The sequence below is a fragment of the Anolis carolinensis genome, chromosome 3 (genome assembly GCF_035594765.1).
Source record: "Anolis carolinensis isolate JA03-04 chromosome 3, rAnoCar3.1.pri, whole genome shotgun sequence".
Lineage (NCBI taxonomy): Eukaryota > Metazoa > Chordata > Lepidosauria > Squamata > Dactyloidae > Anolis > Anolis carolinensis.
In genome coordinates this window covers 79,567,363-79,587,431 of record NC_085843.1, presented here as the reverse complement: position 1 = coordinate 79,587,431, position 20,069 = coordinate 79,567,363, and the positions used below count along the sequence as shown (strand labels likewise).

The 20,069-nt window shown below is 39.3% G+C and overlaps 2 protein-coding genes across 2 annotated transcripts; both read right to left on the bottom strand.

The window, feature by feature from the left end:
• Positions 1 to 6,935: 6,935 nt before the first annotated feature.
• Positions 6,936 to 10,113, bottom strand: LOC100553306 (beta-1,3-galactosyltransferase 5-like). Its single transcript, XM_016991963.2, has one exon. It carries the CDS (start codon positions 9,239 to 9,241, stop codon positions 8,381 to 8,383), a length of 861 nt encoding a protein of 286 aa, XP_016847452.2. The 5' UTR covers positions 9,242 to 10,113; the 3' UTR covers positions 6,936 to 8,380.
• A 507-nt stretch (positions 10,114 to 10,620) lies between these two features.
• Positions 10,621 to 19,247, bottom strand: LOC100553503 (beta-1,3-galactosyltransferase 5). Its single transcript, XM_062975119.1, has one exon. The coding sequence runs from the start codon at positions 17,483 to 17,485 to the stop codon at positions 16,523 to 16,525; it is 963 nt and encodes a 320-aa protein (XP_062831189.1). The 5' UTR covers positions 17,486 to 19,247; the 3' UTR covers positions 10,621 to 16,522.
• Positions 19,248 to 20,069: the final 822 nt, after the last annotated feature.

The following is a 20,069-nucleotide window of genomic DNA, read 5'->3' as shown; positions in this document are numbered from 1 at the left end:
CTCCTCCCAGAATGATGGCGCCCCCGGGACTATGGCGCCACAGGCATGTGCCTAGTTCGCCTTATGGTTGGACCGCCTCTGGTAACAACATACTAATGTAAAGGGGGGACAAATCTTTGGGGGGGGGGGTAAGAGAGAATCCAATTCATCATATAGTAAGAAGAAGGTTAAAATGATAGTTTAAAAAGTCAGCAGCTAAAAACAGCTAGGTATTTATATTACTTGATATGTTCTCTGAAATGAACAGTATGATGGATTTCCATCCCAGAGCCCCCTTCTACACTAACACTATAATCCAACTTGGATCTGGTTTGAGAGTAACCAGTTCGCTGTGCTTGTGTTCAGATTGCCATGCCTGGAACCAATTTGCAGTTAGGAAGGTGATTACATCACATTTACCACAGAACATGACTCCACACTGCTTTGCAGGGTTTTATCATTTCCCAGAGAGATATGCATCAGTGAACTGGGTGCATTTGGGATACAAAAGCAGAGATGGGGCTGACAGGGAGGAGCAGAGATAACCAATCTCTTCTCCTGAGGCAGTGCTGCCAAACCGATGGCAAGTGTGCAGTGCTCTCTCCTGGAATGCGCACCTGCCCCCCTTACTCACCTGCATTTTGGCAGCCTCCGTTCTGGAACCTTTGCTGCACTTCATAAGGGAAACACTCCACATTTTGTGGAACCGATTTCGCCCTGGGTCAGGGATATACTGGGACAAGCTGTAACACATTATATGGCTTACATTGGACTTCCTTGTTACTTTCTATGTGCTGCTTTCTGTTTAATCAGCACTGCACATGTATCAACAGTGTGCGTTTTGTGTCCACCATGACCTCGAATCAACTTGGAGCTGCATGGTCAGTGATGGACCCAGAAATTTGACTCTCAACCTTCCCTCTCTGTATCAATATTAGCAACTGGAGCTACTATGCAAGTAGTAATACTCCTTAACTATGAACTGTTTTCAAAGGAGGAATTAATGAAGTAATGTTACAACCAGTGGTGTAGTGGAACCAGGGCTCTCTGGATCAAACCCATAGGACTTTTTGATTAGCAGAAACTATGGCATCATCTCGCACCATCCTAGGTCTCTCTCTAAGTTTAGGAACTAGAGGGCAAGTAGATTTTTTCAGTGAAGCAATGATTAATTTTTATGAGATATCACTGTTGTAATCCAAAGCCTTTGAGAGTGCTGTTGTGCAAGGCCCAATCCTGGTAGAAACAAAAATTGGTAGAAATTGCTTTAGATCATCACAGTCACTTGCTCCGTTGGACATCCTATTGGGCTGTTGCTATCAAAATCGTCCTGAGGCAATACAGAGTAGCAATATTTCAGACAGGCCTCAGTGAGAACTAGACTGCCTATCTCTATCTTGCAGTAGTGGTGGGGTGCAATCCAGATTGTCCAGTGAGGCCAAAACTGGTTTCACCCCACCGGATGCTCACCTGGCCTTGACTGGCCCCATCACTGCTGCCAGAAGGTCATGGAGCTTTGGGAGAGCTCCTAGTTATCACCAGGTGCCTTTGCGGATATCATCAAAGGTGCCCTTGCACCCAGTGAGAAGAAACAGGTGGCATGTCCCCTCTTGACTCTGCTGTTGAGTTTAAAGGTCAAATTTGAACAGGACCATCTGATCACACTTATGGGAGCTCTAGAGTTTTTGTCAACTTTGCATAATACATGGAAAATTCAAATTAACCTGGTTTAGCCTGTGTTATAGATCAGAAATCCCTGGATGTCGTTTAGACATCCAGAATCAGCTTCTGATCCAAGTTAGGGTTTTGGGCCAGTGTAGAAAATGCCCTGGTGTCAGAGCACTAAAAAGCTTCTGCTTCGGAATTTACCACTGCACCACTGGCCACAAGAGGGTGTGGTGTCCTTGAAATTGCACCATCATGTCAACTGTAGGATTTATAAATTAGATGAATACTATTAAAAGTAGAAGTGTGGTTCTGTAGTACTATCTAAAGGGGGTAGACCAATAAGGGTTAAAAATCAACAGACAACGAGTGTGCATTTTGTAGAATAGTTCCTGTATTTATGCATATGTAGTTAATGTTGTTATGTATTTGGTGAATATGTTGTAGTAGCTAGTTAGATAACTGCTTAGTTTTAGTGATATATTATAAAAATTGCTATTTTGTATTATTTTTGCTTTTTATTGTTTTCTTCATTTCTGAATAAAAATTAGTTTTAAAAAAGCAAGAAAAGAAATTTCATCATTAATTTCCTCATGCTGTTCACTTGTTCCACTGATACATGCCCCTGTATAGGCATTTATAAGAGTGAAATGGAGGAATAGGCTCTGCATTCAGCATCTCAGAATATACCAGCCCTGCCTGCCTCTCTCTACTCTCTTTGCATGATAAGAGTATGATATATTCACCTGAATATAAAAATACCTCCCAGCACATTTGAGCACCTTGATGAAGAAGGATATCCAATTACAGAGAGCTCTTCTTTTTAAGGGAATGTGCATAGCTATACTAGCATAATGGAATATTCTAAATCATTTCCTGTAGGCCCTTGGCATCTGCTGGGGTTTGCTTGTAGCCTCCCCACCACGACTACCACTGTGTATATCAAACTCCATGGGTACCCAAGTCGCATTATATGTAGTGACATTTTAAAATGATGTCTCTTATATAAAGTGGCAAAAATCAAGGTTTGCTTTCTAGAATAACTGGATAGATCGATGGCAATTCATTTCACAACAGAACATGAATTACACAACCCAACAAATAAAATTCTTGATACCTTGGTTTTTAGGTCTATACCAGAGTTATTTGAGAAGCTAATTCAGAAAATTTCACTGGATAGGCTGCATCAGCTCTAGTTTCATAGATACTTGTATAATTTGTACATTTGGTAAACCTAGCAAAAATAAGGCTGGATCTTTTTCAATCTTAATTTTGGGGAAAAAAATTGCATGAAATTTTGAATCATCTGCCAATAATTTTGTTTTTTTGCAAGTTTACCACATGTGGAAAAAGTACATTGATGAATTCACATGTTCAACAAAATTTGTAGCACCTATACATTTTGGATAAGTTAGAGTCAAATACATCATTTTGTAAAAGTTTTCCTTTAAATCCACATTTAGAATGCCCTTGAGTTCCTTTGACAATACATTTCCCTATCTCTCCAACTCTATGTTGAGACTAATATTCTGAGCCCATTTAATCATATATTCTTCTATTTGTTCATCTTCAAATTCAGTTTTTAGTGATAATGTATACATTTTCCCAATTGGGTTGACATTGACTGAGCATAGATTTGGTTCAAGTTCAGTTTTTTTCTGCTTCAAAAAATGTTTTCATTCATTTTAGGTCTTTAATATAACTATTTATATATCTACCAATTGAAGTCCAAACCTTCATTAATCAGGTATTGGGTTTTAAATCTATGTTGCTATTTTCAAAGAACTCCCATCAAGTCTTTGAATGTAATATATTTTCAGTGATTTTTCTGTCTATTTTGTGAAATGCTTCTTGAAGTGAAATCCATAGTGGAATGTTATAGCAATGGATGCATTTATGCTTGAGAATTAATGCAATTTTAGACCACTTTAACTGCCATGTCTCTATGCTATAGAACCCTACGAGTTGTAGCTTTACATTAGGTCTTTAGCATCCTTTGCTAAAGACTGCTGGTGCCTTTTCAAACTACAAATCCCAGGGTTCCATAGCGCTGAGCCATGGCAGTTAAAGTGGTGTCAAACCGCATTAATTCCATAGCATAGATGCTCTAATTGTCTCATTTTGTATTTACACCATATGTTTATTAGGTTTCTTCTTACAAAATTATTGTTAAATTCTGTGAGCTCATCTACACTGACTTTTTAAGTTGGTTCAGAACCAGTTTGGCAGAAACTAGTTTTACTGTGTGGATGATTAGATTGACATTTTAGGAATGGGTTTGAGGCTATTATATTAACCATGAAAGGTGGCCTCAAAGTGGTTCCAGAATCCACTGTATCTGCAGCTTGAAAGCCACTGGGGAGTGTGGCTTTTCTTTTCCATTTCCCAACAGTGCTCTAGAATCATAGAATCATAAAATCATAGCGTTTGAAGAGACCTCACAAGTCATCCAGTCCAACCCCCTGCCAAGAAGCAGGAAAGTCACATTCAAAGTACCCCCGACAGATGGCCATCCAGCCTCTGCTTAAAAGTCTCCAAAGGAGGAGCCTCCACCACATTCTGGGGCAGAGAGTTCCACTGCCAAACAACTCTCACAGTGAGGAAGTTCTTCCTAATGTTCAGGTAGAATCTCCTTTCCTGTAGTTTAAAGTTACAGGATGCAAAGGAGATAGGAAAAAGGGTAAACTAGTAGTCGTTGGTGTATTTTCTGTCCCAAGGGGTCAATTGACCTCCTCCTACTCAGTTATGCACCCCGGGGTGTTTTTCAGCAGCTCAAACCCCTCCCTCGCATATTTTACAAAGTGCTTCAGCACTTTCTAAAATACACACACTGGATTTGCAGAGCGTTTTCACCATGCAATATGGTTTAGATTTGGGGCTCACTAATGTATATTAAGCAGCTCAACTCAGATTTTCCCACAACTTTGCTTAATGCAATTTAAAGGCCTTAATTCATGCTGCAGGATGCTCTGATGGAATGTGTTTTCTAGTGTAGACATGCCTTGTGTTTATCTTTGTTTTATCATAAGTACTAGGCATGTCCGATCGATTAAAATAATGTTTCAATTGTCGTTTCTAAAGTAGGGGGTGCTGGCACTTCGAAATAGAAACTATTTCCGATTTTTTCACCCAAAAATTTTGGATATTTCCAAAAATTGGTAATGATTCTGAATGTTTCTAAAATGGCGAGCGTGCATGCGCAATCGCCAAAAAACCAGCACCCTGCCCTCATTTCTGGAGCTATCCTCATCAAATTTGGTACAGTGGGAGAACACATTCAACACTCTTAGCTCAACAAGTTGCACAATGTTTTCTGTATCCTACAATTTTTGGCAAATTTTCATAACTTTTTATAATACACTATTTTTTAATATTTGAAGAAACCTGTTCCTGGTTTGAAAGTCTTATTTCCTGTTCAATTGGGTTTTTATCACTGTGAAATGGACCAGTGACCACGCCAAGCAATGCTCTGGCAAGGTGTGCAAAGAAACTTTGAAAACTAGAAATTCCCTTGTTATATTTTTAAGCAAGAAGGGCACTGGAAATCAATGGTGTGTCTTGCTATGTGATCCCACAAGCAACAAACATGATGCCTTGCCTTCCTTTGGAAATGTACCTGCGAGAAAGCTGGCCAATGCCCTGGCAAGGAGTGCACAGATAGTTTGAAAACTATAAATTCCCTTGCTATATTTGTAAGCAAGAACTCTGGAAATCAATGGTGTCTCTGGCTATGTGATCCCACAAGCCTGAAAGGCAATACCTTCTTAATGAAATAGACTACTAATTCTGCAAAGGTATGCTATGATCCAGCAAGAACTATTCTTAACAAAATTGAAAGCTAGATATTTTTTTTTAATAATATGGAAAAAATAACCCTGGAATTCACAGCTCTAAATAGCTGAGCACTACCCAAAATTAACACACTCCAAGAGAAGGAACCAGCAACAAAACCCTAACCCTTTCTCCAAAGCCCTCTGTGGGAACAGCCAGACCGGGCCCCTTCACCCTCTCTCTCCCTCAAGATATGAGGCTTGCTTGCTCTCCATTTGCAGACCACCACCCTCTCCATGCAAAACCCAGCCCAGAATGGCTCGCCCGGGCTACACAACGGTCTTTTATGGCAATCTTCCACGTGGACGCAGAGGACTCTAGCCCTTACCTTTGCATCCATTGTGGAAGCTTCTGATTGGCCAGGGAGTGGCAGCCATGTTAGGCTGTGCTAAGCTCCCATTCAAGGTAGGTTGCAGAAACAAAAACATTTTTTAAAATATTTTTAAAAATATATTTTAAAAAATTTGGGGGGGGGGAATTAACGAAACATTAAGAGACAATTAGAGAATGGGCCAACAATGGTTCAAATTACATTGCCAGTTGCGCCGTGAGACAACGTCTCGGAATGCGTCTCAAAAAGTGAGAACAATCCGATATAAATCCGCTATAAGATTCAAAACGAGTTTTTGGACATACCTAATAAGTACCTATGCCAGCTAAATCTTAAATCATGTCTCTCTTGTTGTAGTATTCATGTTTTTTTATTATGACCCATTCCTTTAAACACATTAGCAAATATGTTAGTTTTGATTACAAATCCGATAATCTAAAACCTTCTTCTTTACCACAGCCACACTTACAGTCCGCAGTGACAAAGCATCATAAATTAAGAAGACAGTTGATGGAAGTTCTTCTCCATCACTGGAACAATCTTACTGAGGCCCTTCTACACTACAATATAAAATCCAGGTTATTTGCTTTGAACTGGATTATATGGCAGTGTAGACTCATATTATCCAGTTCAAATCAGATGATGTGGATTTTCTGCATTGATAATCTGAATTATATGACTGTGTAAAGGGAGCCTGAGAGCATTGTATCAGCCACAGGATACTTCAAAGTGACTTGTGTATGACTGCGTATGTAAAATGCAATATATGGCCAGCATTCTGCAGAGGACAAAAAGGGATTTGGCCATCTAATGTGCAAGCAGAGTGGATGTCAGGTGCTTACATTTTTTCTTGTTCCCCAGAACAAACTGCTGGAATTGATTATCTGAGAATGAACAGAACAATGCTAACATCCTGTGTCTGATTCACATCAGAAAGATACCGTGGTTATGAGGACAAAACCTCGGGAAAGTTCTAGGAGAATCAACAGGTCCAAAGAATCATGGAAACATGGAATCATAGAGAATCGTGTACTTCAACTTTCTGCTGGTGCAGGACATTGGTACTATCCTTACAGATGACCTTCCTGAAGCAGAAAACCATCAAGTGAATAGCAATCCTGAAACTCAGAGCAGCCTGGGTATAGACTGAAATGGATCTAAAATTCAGTGTCAACTATGTGCATGTTTAGTTGTATACTAACAAACCACTTACAATATTTGCCTGAGAAGGAAATGTTAACAGCTGTGTTTGTGTTATGCCTTCAAGTCAGCTGTGAACATATGGCAACCACATAAAGTTCATAGGGTTTTCTTAGGCAGGAATACCCAGAAAGGGTTTTGCCAATACCTTCCTCTGAAATAGGGTCTACAGCATCTGGTATTTGTTGGTGGTCTCCCCTCCAAGTACTAGCCAGAGCTGATACTGCTTAGCATCCAATAGGAGACAAGAACTGGTGTCCTCAGAGTAATTATGGTCCATGTTGACAGGTAACTGGCAATAATTAAGAAATATCAGAGTTGAGAGCAGGACCTTTAGGAGAAATCATATTACTTCTTTATTTAAGGTAGATAGGATCACTTCCTGTGTCAAAGAGGCATTTGTCACATTCTGGTTCTAGATTATCATACTTCTCTGTTCAACCAAATGAAGTAATAGATTGCCTAGACACTGTGTGGTCGACATAGGTCAGAGTACTCTGTGTCTAAGACCTAAAAAACTGACTTGTATTGGCCAACTATGTGAATGAAATGCAAAACTTGTTGGTATGGGGATTAGATGACAAGTATTGTCTTACCTTTAGACAATTATTCCATCCTATCTTCATCCCTCAAGTACCACTGGTAAAACTGAACTTCTCATCTTATTACCATACCCACAGACTTTGTATTTCTATAGCCATTCACACACACAGTCTGCCTATGAAAGCCTGTTCCTAGACACTTCATATATCTGGGAAGTAAACAACGAGAGAAGCATCTTCTTCCCACTTCTCTTCTCTGCCAGCACAGAGTCCCCTTAAGCCCAGCACATGACACAAGGCTACTTTTTATGGGACTCTGTGGGGCTCCATGCCAGCAGGATGGTGGAAATAGTGCACAGAGGAGTCGGGTATACACCCGATTCCTCTTGGAACAAAGCAAGAGGAAACAGGAAACAGGGAAAGATGAAGAAATGTCATGGAAAGAAAGACTGCAGACCCCAATGGTAGGGAACAGAGCATAACAGTACCCTCCGCTGCCCCACAATTTCCCCCGCAGTCCCCCGCATTACTCCTGACCATTTGATACGGTCCTTAGTCTACAAAAGCTTATACCATGAATTTATTCTCTTAGTCTCAAAGATGCTACAAGATTTCTTTGCACACTGATTTTCAAAGATAAAATAGCTATGTATTTGAAATTATTACATAGTTTATTTCAACGCTTTTTGAAAAGCTAGTCTTTTTAGATTTGACTTTCCTTTAAAAATGACCCGTGTAGATCAAGAAATTATTTATAGTTCTTATTTGTCTCCAAGTTCACTGGCTAAATGACATTGTGGCTCTGGGAACTGGTTCACTTTCAGATTATGATCTAGATATCCACAGCTTGTGGATTTCCTTGATCACCTGGGCATCCTTCATCCATTGTCCTCTCCATTCCATCCCAATATAACATGATCTGAGCAGGAGAGTGGTGATGGCTTGTGATGATTTTCCTATAACGGCAAGGAGAAAATGGAACATTGCTGCCAAAAAAGATTGGCCTTGAATCAAGCTCCTCTGGTAGAATTTTGATTTCAGCAAGGCACAAACCGACAAAGACATCCTCCACTTTCAATAAGGTGATATTTTTTGAAACAACATAAACTTCTTTTGCAACATCAGTAGAGAGAACACAGCCACCCCCTGTAGAATACGGAGGGTAACTGTTCCCTGGATATTCCTCTTTGCTCACATACCATTTGCTGTTTTTATCCCTTACTGGGTGGGAATGCCTTATGATAAGACCTGTAAACAATTTGGTGGTACTGTTTCTTTTCAGAAGAAGTTCAGTCAAGTAATAAGTATTAACAAACATGTCACAGTCGGTTTTCATCACAAAGGCAGACTGTGGACAGAATTTGTGGATCCATTCAAGACCCATCAAAGTCTTCAAAGTTAAGTTAGAATATGTGTCCATAAAGTCCTTCTGAATGATATCCTTATATAGTATGTTTTCAGTAATAATACCAATCTGGTCATAGGGCCGTGAATTATTTCCCAGGAGAAAATATGTCACAATACGTTTACCAGCTATTACTCTTTCCTTGCCCCATGTATTACGAATAGCCATCCGCGCTTCCATTTGACCAAGTCGGGATGTTACCAGTATTACTAGGAATGGTGCATTCCTACTGCAATCTATATCAGGCAGTTTCAAAAAGTCTTCACTGTTTCTTTTGAAAATCGACATGTTCTTTTGATATAGTAGATAGATACTGCTAGAATTCCATAGAACTGATAAAATCAGAGAAATAAGGCCCAATGCAAAAATACATATGAAAACCTTTCTCTTGAAGGCCACCTGGAAAAAAAAAGAAAAAAAATATCTCTTTTAACTTATTTCAGTGATATTCAGTTGATCCGCTGTAACTATGAATTCTGCATCCACAGTTTAACCATCTATGGCTTGAAAATATTTTTTAACAACTCCAAAAATGCAAATCTTGATATTACAATTTTATATAGCAAACACTATTTTACCATGCCATTGTATATAATGATACTAAAGCATCTATAGACATTGGCATCCAAGGTGGGTCGTGGAATCCTTGAGATCATCCAGGGAGGCTCTTCTCGCACTCCCACCACCGTCTCAAGTGCGGCTGGTGGGGACGAGGGAACGAGCCTTCTCGCCAGTGGCCCCCCGGCTCTGGAATGCATTGCCAAAAGAGATCAGGCAATCCCCTACATTATCCAATTTCCATAAGGAACTGAAGACCTGGTGGTGTCGGCAGGTTTTTGAGTAATTACATTGGAATACCGCCGATTTCTGGGCCTGAATATATTGCACAAGATTTCTCTAGCATAAAGTGATACATTTTAATATATTGGGTTTATGGTTCCCGTCCCCTTGATCAGGTCATGTAAGTGTTATTTATTGCTATATAATTGTATTATTTTACTTTGCTTAATAATGTGTTATTATGTTGCTATGTAATGTTTGTGTTGTTTTTATGATTGGAAACCACCCTGAGTCCCATCCGGGAGATAGGGCGGTATATAAATAACCTTTTATTATATTATTATTATCCACCCAGCAGATACCAAGTGATGCTACGCAAGGCTACTGCTGAGTCAAGTATCTCCACATCCTATAACTATCCATTTATTCTTTGTGACCCAAGTATAAAATTTTGCATCTCTTTGCTGAATTTCATTCTGAACATTTCTTCAAGTTCCAAGTGAGCTTCTCTAAATTAGGAATTTCCTGTACTAATGATGAGACCTGATAAAGGAGTAAGTTTTACCACATTAAACATAAGGTTACCCCTAAGAGATGGCTCTTGTATGGATTCATGTAAAGAAGAAAGAAACTACACAAGAGAAACATGCTCTGGTGCTGGCAAATCATTTTAAAAGGGTTTTCACAAACAATATTCCAGTTAGATGCTCTCAATATGAACCCAAGTATACTTTTTTATGTCCGAATATGGAATATAAAAGTGAAAATAAATAACAAATCAGTATCTATTTCCTTTGAGGATGGATTACTGTCAGTAGGGAGAAAAACAATCACTCCAAACCACAACTTCAATTGGTCAAATCACATTCATACAATCAAAGGATTAAAAAAAACCCCACTCAGATAGATATGTGGTCTATGGTATAAGAATATAGATTGATAGTTGAGCTAGTATCCTGCACATGTGAACAGCTGCTTTTTCAAAGTAGTCTCATGATACTTACATTACATACATATATCTTCAAATGAATGACTTGTGGCAATTATGCCTATATGTTTGTTCCTTTTTATTTAACCCTGTACAAAGGAGTCATTAAACCTTAATTTTTGTTTGACTATGTATGCTGTCATCCAGAAAACAGTTTATGAGAGTATGTTTTATTTCCTCCAGTGTGCCCTTAGCACATTCCTTCCTTTTACATACAACAGCATTTTGGTGATTTCAGATTTTGGATAATTTCAAGAGAATGGATATACTCGTTCAAATCCTGACTGTCCAGTCTAGCAATCAAACGCCATTCTCCCCCCCTCCCGCCCACCCAAAGTGGGTGTTGATTGATCTTCCTATAAACTTCCTGAACTTTTTAAAACATCTATAAGATCAATTCTGGATCTATCTAACCAACAGTCTTTATTTAGCAGCACTCCCACTGAATATGAATAATCCACACATTATGAGATGAATTTTTCCAACTGAGCTATGAGCTGAAAAATTCAGTTATTGCAGAATATCTCAGCAAGGGTGTTAACTGAAACTGAACATTTTGCACTATTTTAATTTTGTTTATTGTATATTGTGATACTATTTAAATGTTTTAACTGTTTTAATATTATTTTATTGTATATTGGTGTATTGGCATTAATTGCCATTTTTGTAAGCTGCCCTGAGTCCCCTCGGGTGAGAAGGGTGGGGTAGAAATGATAGAAATAAATAAATAAATAAACAAACATTGTGATTGTATTACCTCATATGTTTATCACACTACTCAGTTGTTTGATCTGAAAAGCGCTTCACCTATACTTCTGAAGATAGCTGAACTGCACCCATCACCACATTTGCACTTTCAGGACTTAACAACTAACTTGCTAATTCCTCAGAATTGACAATGTCATTTGCACTTTCATGTTTGTACATCTCCTGCATCATTACTGGTTTCTCTTTGTTTTATTTTAAATTAAGTTATAATAATGCTATTACACCATAATGTCACAGCACTATTATACTACTGCCATACACACACACACACACACAAACTTGGGAGGTAACAAAATGTGGTAAGACTGTAGTGAGAAGTATCATTGGAAAGCAAAGGAGAGCATTGAAAAGCACACTCATGCAATAAAGGTGTCTGAACACCATCTTCATTGCACCATAACAGCATGCCAACTATATAAAAAATTAAAAGAAATCTAAAAAGCACTTCCAGAACACACAAAACATGCCATACCTTCTACAAGAAAGGCTTTTCTGTAAAAACACCAGAAGTAGTCTAAGATTTCTCGGCCAGTTTCCCCTTGAAAGTTCTAAGGGAAGAGCAACCAGACTACACCAAAACATGCCCACTATTCAAATAATCTCACAATAATGTAGAAAGAGACACCTACCATCATATTGGTTTCTGAGCCACAGCAGGAAGCAAATTGTTTCCAGCATGCAACAGATTGTATTCCCAATGATTCTAAGGCACAACTATACTGGGAGAGCTATAACATGGTGAAATAAAGCTGGAGCAAAGTCAATATTAACTCATTGCGTATAACATTGTCATGTGACAGGCACCTTAGTGTTTTATCCTTTCAATTGGTAGGTTTCCATTAATTTCTGAGTTCAGTTGAGGTCTTCTGGGATTAGAAGTCCAAAACATTTGGAGTTCCTTTTCATACTTGGGAATGGTTCTCCATCAGCACTGAAATTCTACTTGGTGTTGTACTAGTATATTGCCCAGGGCATTCAAGAATAATAAAGCCAATTACCTAAATCATTTTTCTGTTATAGAAATCAAAAAGAAGGTGATCAGTCATGGTAACAAGATTTTTCATGATGAGATTAAATGTCCTGTATATGTGATGAATTTTATATTGTGTATATTATGCTAAAGTCTTGTCTTAAACATGCTGCTGCTGATTTATAAATATGTGCATTTAATGGTTTACAATAAGTGAAATAGTGGAGATGGCTGGCCAAAGACGGAAAGTTCTAAAGTGCAATGGTTGAAATTCAGCAATTAGCTATTATCAAAGAGTTTGTGAGTGTAGCTATGGTAGGTTACTCAGAGAAGGATTGGTGCTATTTATCATTTAGATGAAGGAGGGCAGAGCAGGAATGCATATGTAACTGTAACAACGAACAAATCATACAAAATAGGTTTTATTTACTGTCTTTGTAATCAGAGAACATAGCCCTGTTTCAGATTATTAGTCCCCAACACTGTCTAACACAGTCTAACAAAAAATCTCGGCCTGTAAAATCAGTTGAAGACCTTTTAGCAGGATAGTCTGCTTCTTGACCATAACTGGAATTTGCTAGTCTGCAACTTCTTTTGTCAATCTATAAAATATTTCAGTTGGTTTTAGCTCCCTATTGAGAAACGAAATTAGACCATTTTCCTTGTGGAAGAGAGGTGCCTCAAGCAGAACCTGTCTGGAGTTATTCAAGGAAGTTTTTTCTTCTACCTTTGTGTTGCCATGCCTATTGCATATTGATGCACTTTCTTTAACCAGATTATATATCAGGAAAAAACATGAGAACCCTAGAAGATCACCCTATTTCAGCCACATCTGGAGGTCTGCACCTTGATGTTCATCCACCATGATGTGTTGCCATTCCCAGTTGCGTTTAGGAATTTGGGAATAGGCAGTTCTGGTTGTTGAAGCTATTTGGACAAAACCTTTTAAACATAACTGGGCATGTTTTGAAGAGGAAGAGAATGGTTTTCAGATTAACAACATTTGTTTTTTGCCAATGATGCTAGGGGCTGTGGGGTATCACTGTGTGTTCCAAGATCTACCCTTCACTCTTCAAAGGGCAAACCACACAGTTCCCACCCCTGCTTACCTAGACCTTGCCATTGGACTCGGGTGTGGCAGTCACACATAGAACCCACTCTTTCCCCTCTTTGCTTGTAGTTTTATAGAAAAGTATCTAAGTTACGGGATCCAATCTTTTCTGAAATATATAATATTATAAAAGCATTTTACAATGATTTCAAAGCTGGCCATCCTATGCTTTTTTTCATGGAGAAGGTATATCACACTTTTTTATTTATTTGTTTTTTTTTAATTTTTGAAATAGATTATTTTACTTAAGTACTAATACTAGAAACTAGAACCAGCTGGTTGAACAGTAACATATCAGAACTTTGGAGAAGGGAAGGGGAGTGCTTTTCCCCCAATCTTAATTCCTCACAGTTATGGAGACTTTATTCCAAAATACAAGTTGCAGTCAAACCATCAGGCCATAAACCAGGCCTGGCTATTTGCATACCCGTATTTGACTAAGTCCCGTATTTGACTAAAATGCCCCGCATCCTATAACATTCTTTCCCAGAATGTCAGTTGTCCCACCTGTATTTGAATTTCATTGTTTATCAAAATATATGTGGCCTCATAGCTAAAACACTTTTTAAAGTACCATTTTAATATCATTTTACTCTATGATTGCAATTTTGGAGTTACTATTATTGTGTCCCTTATTTTCACCTTCAACACCTTGTAAGCCTGACTGGGATGTTCCCTTCCTGGGGATCATAAAGGCTGGAACCATATATTGGGCGGTCTTTGTGCCAAAATCATTATTTAATGTGTAAAGCTGTAGGACCATGGTGGCGAGAAGACTACACAGTCACAGAAGTAGAAGAAACGTCTATAATTTCCTAATATTGCTCTCATATCACTTAAGTTACTGGACTTTATACAGAAGTGAAGAAAAGATTCAGTTGTAGCTGTTACCTTACATCTAAGCGTTTTCTGTAGATTTCAATACAGTATTGTGTGTGAACTGTTTCACTCTCAAGGTTAAAGCCAACAACAGCAACATATTTAAGCTGCAACAGGAAGTGGTAGGAAGCACAGCACTTGCATAATACCTTATATCTCTTAGCTAGCCAATCAAAGAAGTATACCTCTCCCTCGATGGATTGTCACCTTGTTGTAATCAGGGGGTTTGTGTGTTCCAATGAACCTGCGGGAATAACCACATAAGTCATGTATTCCCAGGAGGAGCTGCAGGGGAGGATCCAGACCAAGAAGAATCTGAAGGTCCAAAGACCTCAACGGCAGAGCAGGCGGAAGATAACATGGTACATGTTACAATGGATGTGAAGACAGAAGAAGGCTGTAAAAGAATGAGAAGCCACTGTTGTCGTGTTAACCATGCCACTGGTTGGGACCCTCACTCTCTGAAGACTGTGTGTTGATCAGCTGTGCACTGACCTCCACACATTAAAAAATCTCATGCAGAGGTCTTCCAGGAAAAATAAAAACATGTTTAGCCTGCAGAAGAGAAGGCTGAGAGGAGACATGATAGCCATGTATAAATATGTGAGGGGAAGTCATAGGGAGGAGGGAGCAAGCTTGTTTTCTGCTGCCCTGGAGACTAGGACGCAGAACAACGGCTTCGAATTACAGGGAAGGAGATTCCACCTGAACATTAGGAAGAACTTCCTGTGAGAGTTGTTTGGCAGTGGAACTCTCTGCCCAGCAGTGTGGTGGAGGCTCCTTATTTGGAGGTTTTTAAGCAGAGGCTGGATGGCCATCTGTTGGGGGTGCTTTGAATGTGATTTCCCTGCTTCTTGGCAGGGGGTTGGACTGGTTGGCCTGTGAAGTCTTTTCCAACTCTATGATTCTATTATTCTGTGATTCTATAAAAAAAATTGCATACCTAGTCATTTCAGCTTTCTGTGCTCCCCACTCCCGTCCAAAAAGTCATTGAAATGACAGTAACTGATGCTGAGTTGTGCTTGCAAAGCAAGGCTCGAGTGACTGCAAGCAACCTAAGTGAATAGTGTCATTTGTAGCATCAAAATGAAGACCTTTTTGAACTATTAGATCATCTTTTATATGGCTTCTTTGCTCCACTTTTATAAACAAAGCAAGTTTTGCTCAAACAAGCATTGTTTGTTCTTGAAATACCATTGTTAATACTGAATTTGTCACATCATCGTACCCTCCAGTTTTGCATTTCTATGGCTGTTCACATATATGGTTTAGCTGTAGAGTAGCTTTTCTCAATCTGTGCTTCTCCAGATATTTTGAACTTCAACTCCCACAATTCCTAACAGCTGGTAAGCTGACTTGGATTTCTGCATGATGAAGTACAAAACACTTGAAGGAGCACAGTTTGAGAAGTACTGCTGTAAAGGTCTGTTCCTAGGCTCTTCTCTCCATGTATTTGAAGAAATAAATTCAGTCTATGCATACAAAACATTATGCTAGGAAGTTTATTCTCTCAGAAGTTCATCACATTGAGGTCCCTAACATGGGAGGCAGTGGGAGAATTTGCTGGGCACCTTGGAAAATCTGTGTGGCAGTGGGGGAAACCATCATGCCATGCCCGGCATTGTCCATATCACCTTTTTCTCCATCACATGGGGGAAAGCAACATTGTCCGGCTTCCCCCGTGCTGGCCCTCTTCTAAGTAATGAGAACGCAGGAAGCCCCCCCCCCCCCATGTTCTCTGTGCTCTTAGGACACAGCCCCTCCAGAAGTAGCCCTGCATTGTGTGAAGGGATCTGTACCAGCTCCATCCTGGAAGCATCCTAGGATGGAGAGAGAAGTCAATGTGATGAGGTCATCAGTCTCAAGGGGCTGCAGGATCCCCTTCCATACTGATCTTCTGGAATAACACAGATATGACTTTGATTGGACTGTATACTTCATTTCAACACCTTTTTAAAAAGATAATTATTTCATATTATTTTTTACTTTAAAAATACCCAGTTTAGTTCTTATATGTCCTAAAATTTTAGCTGTCTGGGAACTTTACACAGTTAGATTATATTCCACATCTCCTTAAATTGGTGAACTTCCTTGATCACTTGGGCATCCTTCATCAATTGTCCTCTCCATTGCATCCCAATACAATATGATCTGAGCAGGAGTGTGGTAATGGCTTGTGATGATTTTCTTGTAATGACAAGGAGAAAATGGAATACTGCTGGCAAAAAACGTTGGTCCTGAATCAAGTTCCTCTGGCTGAATTTTGAGTTCAGCAAGGCAGAGACCCACAAAGACATCCTCCAGTTTCAAGAAGGGTATTTTTTTTGAAACAACATATACTGCTCTTGCAACATCAATAGAGAGAACATAACCAGTTCCTGAAGAAAATGGAGGGTAATTTTCTCCTGGATATTCCTCTTTACTCACATACCATTTGCTGTTTACATCTCTAATTGGATTTCCATGCATATTGATAGCACCTGTAAACAATTTGGTGGTACTATTTCTTTTCAGGAGAAGTTCAGTCAAGTAATAAGTATTAACAAACATGTCACAGTCAGTTTTCATCACAAAGGTAGACTGTGGACAGAATTTGTGGATCCATTCAAGACCCATCAAAGTCTTCAAAGTTAAGTTATAATATGTGTCCATAAAGTCTTTTTGAATGATGTCTTTGTATAGTATGTTTTCGGTAATAATACCAATCTGGTCATAGGGCCGTGAATTATTTCCCAGGAGAAAATATGTCACAATACGTTTACCAGCTATTACTCTTTCCTTGCCCCATGTATTACGAACAGCCATCCACGCTTCCATTTGACCAAGTCGTGATGTTACCAGTATTACTAGGAATGGTGCATTCCTACTGCAATCTATATTAGGCAGTTTCAAAAAGTCATCTCTGCCTCTCTTGAAACCTGACATGTCATTTTGATATAGGTGGCAGAGACTGCTAGAATCCCACAGAACTGATAAAATCAGAGAAATAAGGCCCAATGCAAAAATAAAGAAGACGACTTTTCTCTTGAAGGCCATCTGAAAAAGAGGAGAAAATAAGTATTATCTCCTTTAACTTCTTTGACTGGTATAGCATTGACTCACACTATCCATGAATTCTGCATCCACAGATTCAATCATTCATGGCTTGGTTTTTAAAAAAAATAAAATAAAAAATGCAAGCCTTGATTTTGACATTTTATATGTAGTACTATTTTATTATGCCATTGTATATAATGGAAATGTTGGTATCCATGGTGCATCATAGAGTCGCAGATACCATAGCCCCACTAAACAAGATGATAGCAAATTTTGCACTAAAAGCCATTTTTACACCTTATCACTGATTTCTTATATATGTGGATCTTTAGATTAATGCAGGGGCGGCTGAAGCTATAAGTGAAGTAGGTGATTGTGGGTGGCGGCAAATCCCCTAGGGGTGCAATTGAGGTGCCCCAGGCAGGGAGGGAGGGAAGTGTGCTTGTGTGTCTTGCTCCTCTGCAGCCAGCACGAGATACACAAGTAGCCCTAGCAAGTGCCCAGTCATGCCGAAGGAAGGAAGGAAGGAAGGAAGGAAGGAAGGAAGGAAGGAAGGAAGGAAGGAAGGAAGGAAGGAAGGAAGGAAGGAAGCAAGCAAGCAAGCAAGCAAGCAAGCAAGCAAGCAAGCAAGCAAGCAAGCAAGCAAGCAAGCAGGGGAAGCCCTTGGTCTGAGCGGACCTCCCAGGAAGAAAGACCTCTCACTTCCAGATAGCCTACACCGGCTCATTCCTTGGATTCGGTGTGCTCCATCTTCCCAAATCTAATGTGTGTGTCTTTTTTCCTGCTTTCAAAGAGCCTTGTAAGAAGCCCTCTTCTGAGCTAGGCTTGCAGCAACAGCTGTATCACTGGCTGCTGTGAGTTTTCTGGACTGTATGGCTATGTTCCAGAAGCATTTGCTCCTGATGTTTTGCCCACATCTATGGCAGGCATCCTCAGAGGTTGTGAGATCTGTTAGAAACTAGTCAAGTGGGGTTTATATATATATGGAATGTCCAGGGTGGGAGAAAGAATTCTTATCTGTTTGAGGCAGGTGTGAATGTTTCAATTGGCCACCTTGATTAGCATTGAATAGCTTTTCAGCTCCAAGGTCTGGCTGCTTCATTTGTTGGGAGGTATTAGCTGGCCCTGATTATTTTTTGTCTGGAATTGCTCTGTTTTCTGAGTGTTGTTCTTTATTTATGTCCTGTTTTTAAAATACTAACAGCCAGATTTTGTTCATTTTCATGTTTCTTCCTTTTCGTTGAAATTACCCATATGCTTGTGGATGTCAATGGCTTCTCTGTGTAGTCTGACATGGTAGCTGTCAGAAATCAGGCTACCAGTATTTAAAAATTACAAGTATTAAAAACTCTAAAATCAGGACAGTAGATAAAGAACAACACTCAAAAACAGCGGAATTCCAGACATGAAACAATTAGGGCCAGCTAATCACCTCCTAACACAGGATTCCCCCAGGCAGGAAGCAGCCAGACCTTGAAGCTGCAAGGCTAATAAATGCTAATCAAAGTGGCCAACTGCAACATTCACACCTGCCTCAAAAAGACAAGCATTCTTTCTCCCACCTTGGACTTTCCACCGATATATATACCCCAATTGCCTAGTTTCCAACAGATTTCATAACCTCTGAGGATACCTGCCATATATGCAGGCAAAACATCAGGAGAAAATGCTTCTGGAACATGGCTATACAACCCAGAAAATTCACAGCAATCCAGTGATTCCGGCCATGAAAGCCTTCAACAACACAGCCGTATCACTATTTTGGAGTCTGGAAAATATATACTGTGTTGTTGAAGGCTTTCATGGCCAGAGTCACTGGATTGCTGTAGGTTTTTTGGGCTGTATGGCTATGTTCCAGAGGCATTCTCTCTTGATGTTTCACCCACATCTATGGCAGGCATCCTCAGAGGTTGAGGTCTGTTGGAGACTGAGGAAGAACCTACAGCCTGAAAAACCTACAGCAATCCAAAAAATACACTGCTTTCTCAAAACGTTAACTGTCCCCCCCCCCCATTAGTGTTTCTTTGTATTGACTCTTTTATTTTTCAGTGATTGGTTGGGGGGGGGGGGGGTGCCAAAATACTGTTTGCTTACACTTGAAAATTACTTAGAGTCAGCCCTGGATTAACGGATAATTTTGCTGCTGTGATTTCACTTTAACTGCCATAATTCCAATTTATGGAATTCTGGAATTTGCTGTTTATGAACAGGAATGATAATAATAATAATAATAATAATAATAATAATAATAATAATAATAATAATAATATGTTCATACCCTGACCCCTCTCCCCAAAGGGACTTGTGGTGGCTTATAACAATGTATGTAGAATTCTTAGTAAGAGCTCTCTAAGGACACCCAAGAAGGCAATTCTCAGGATTTCATAAAATGCAGCTGTGTTGCTAAATGTGCGATACAGCCCAATAGTGTAAATACAGGCCCTTGGAGTCTGAATATATATATATATATATATATATATATATATCTCTCATAAGCAGGAAGAAACCTCATATTGACATGTAAATACAATGATTAGCTAAGGTTCTTGCTAGAGGCACAACTTAGCAATGCAAATATTATGTA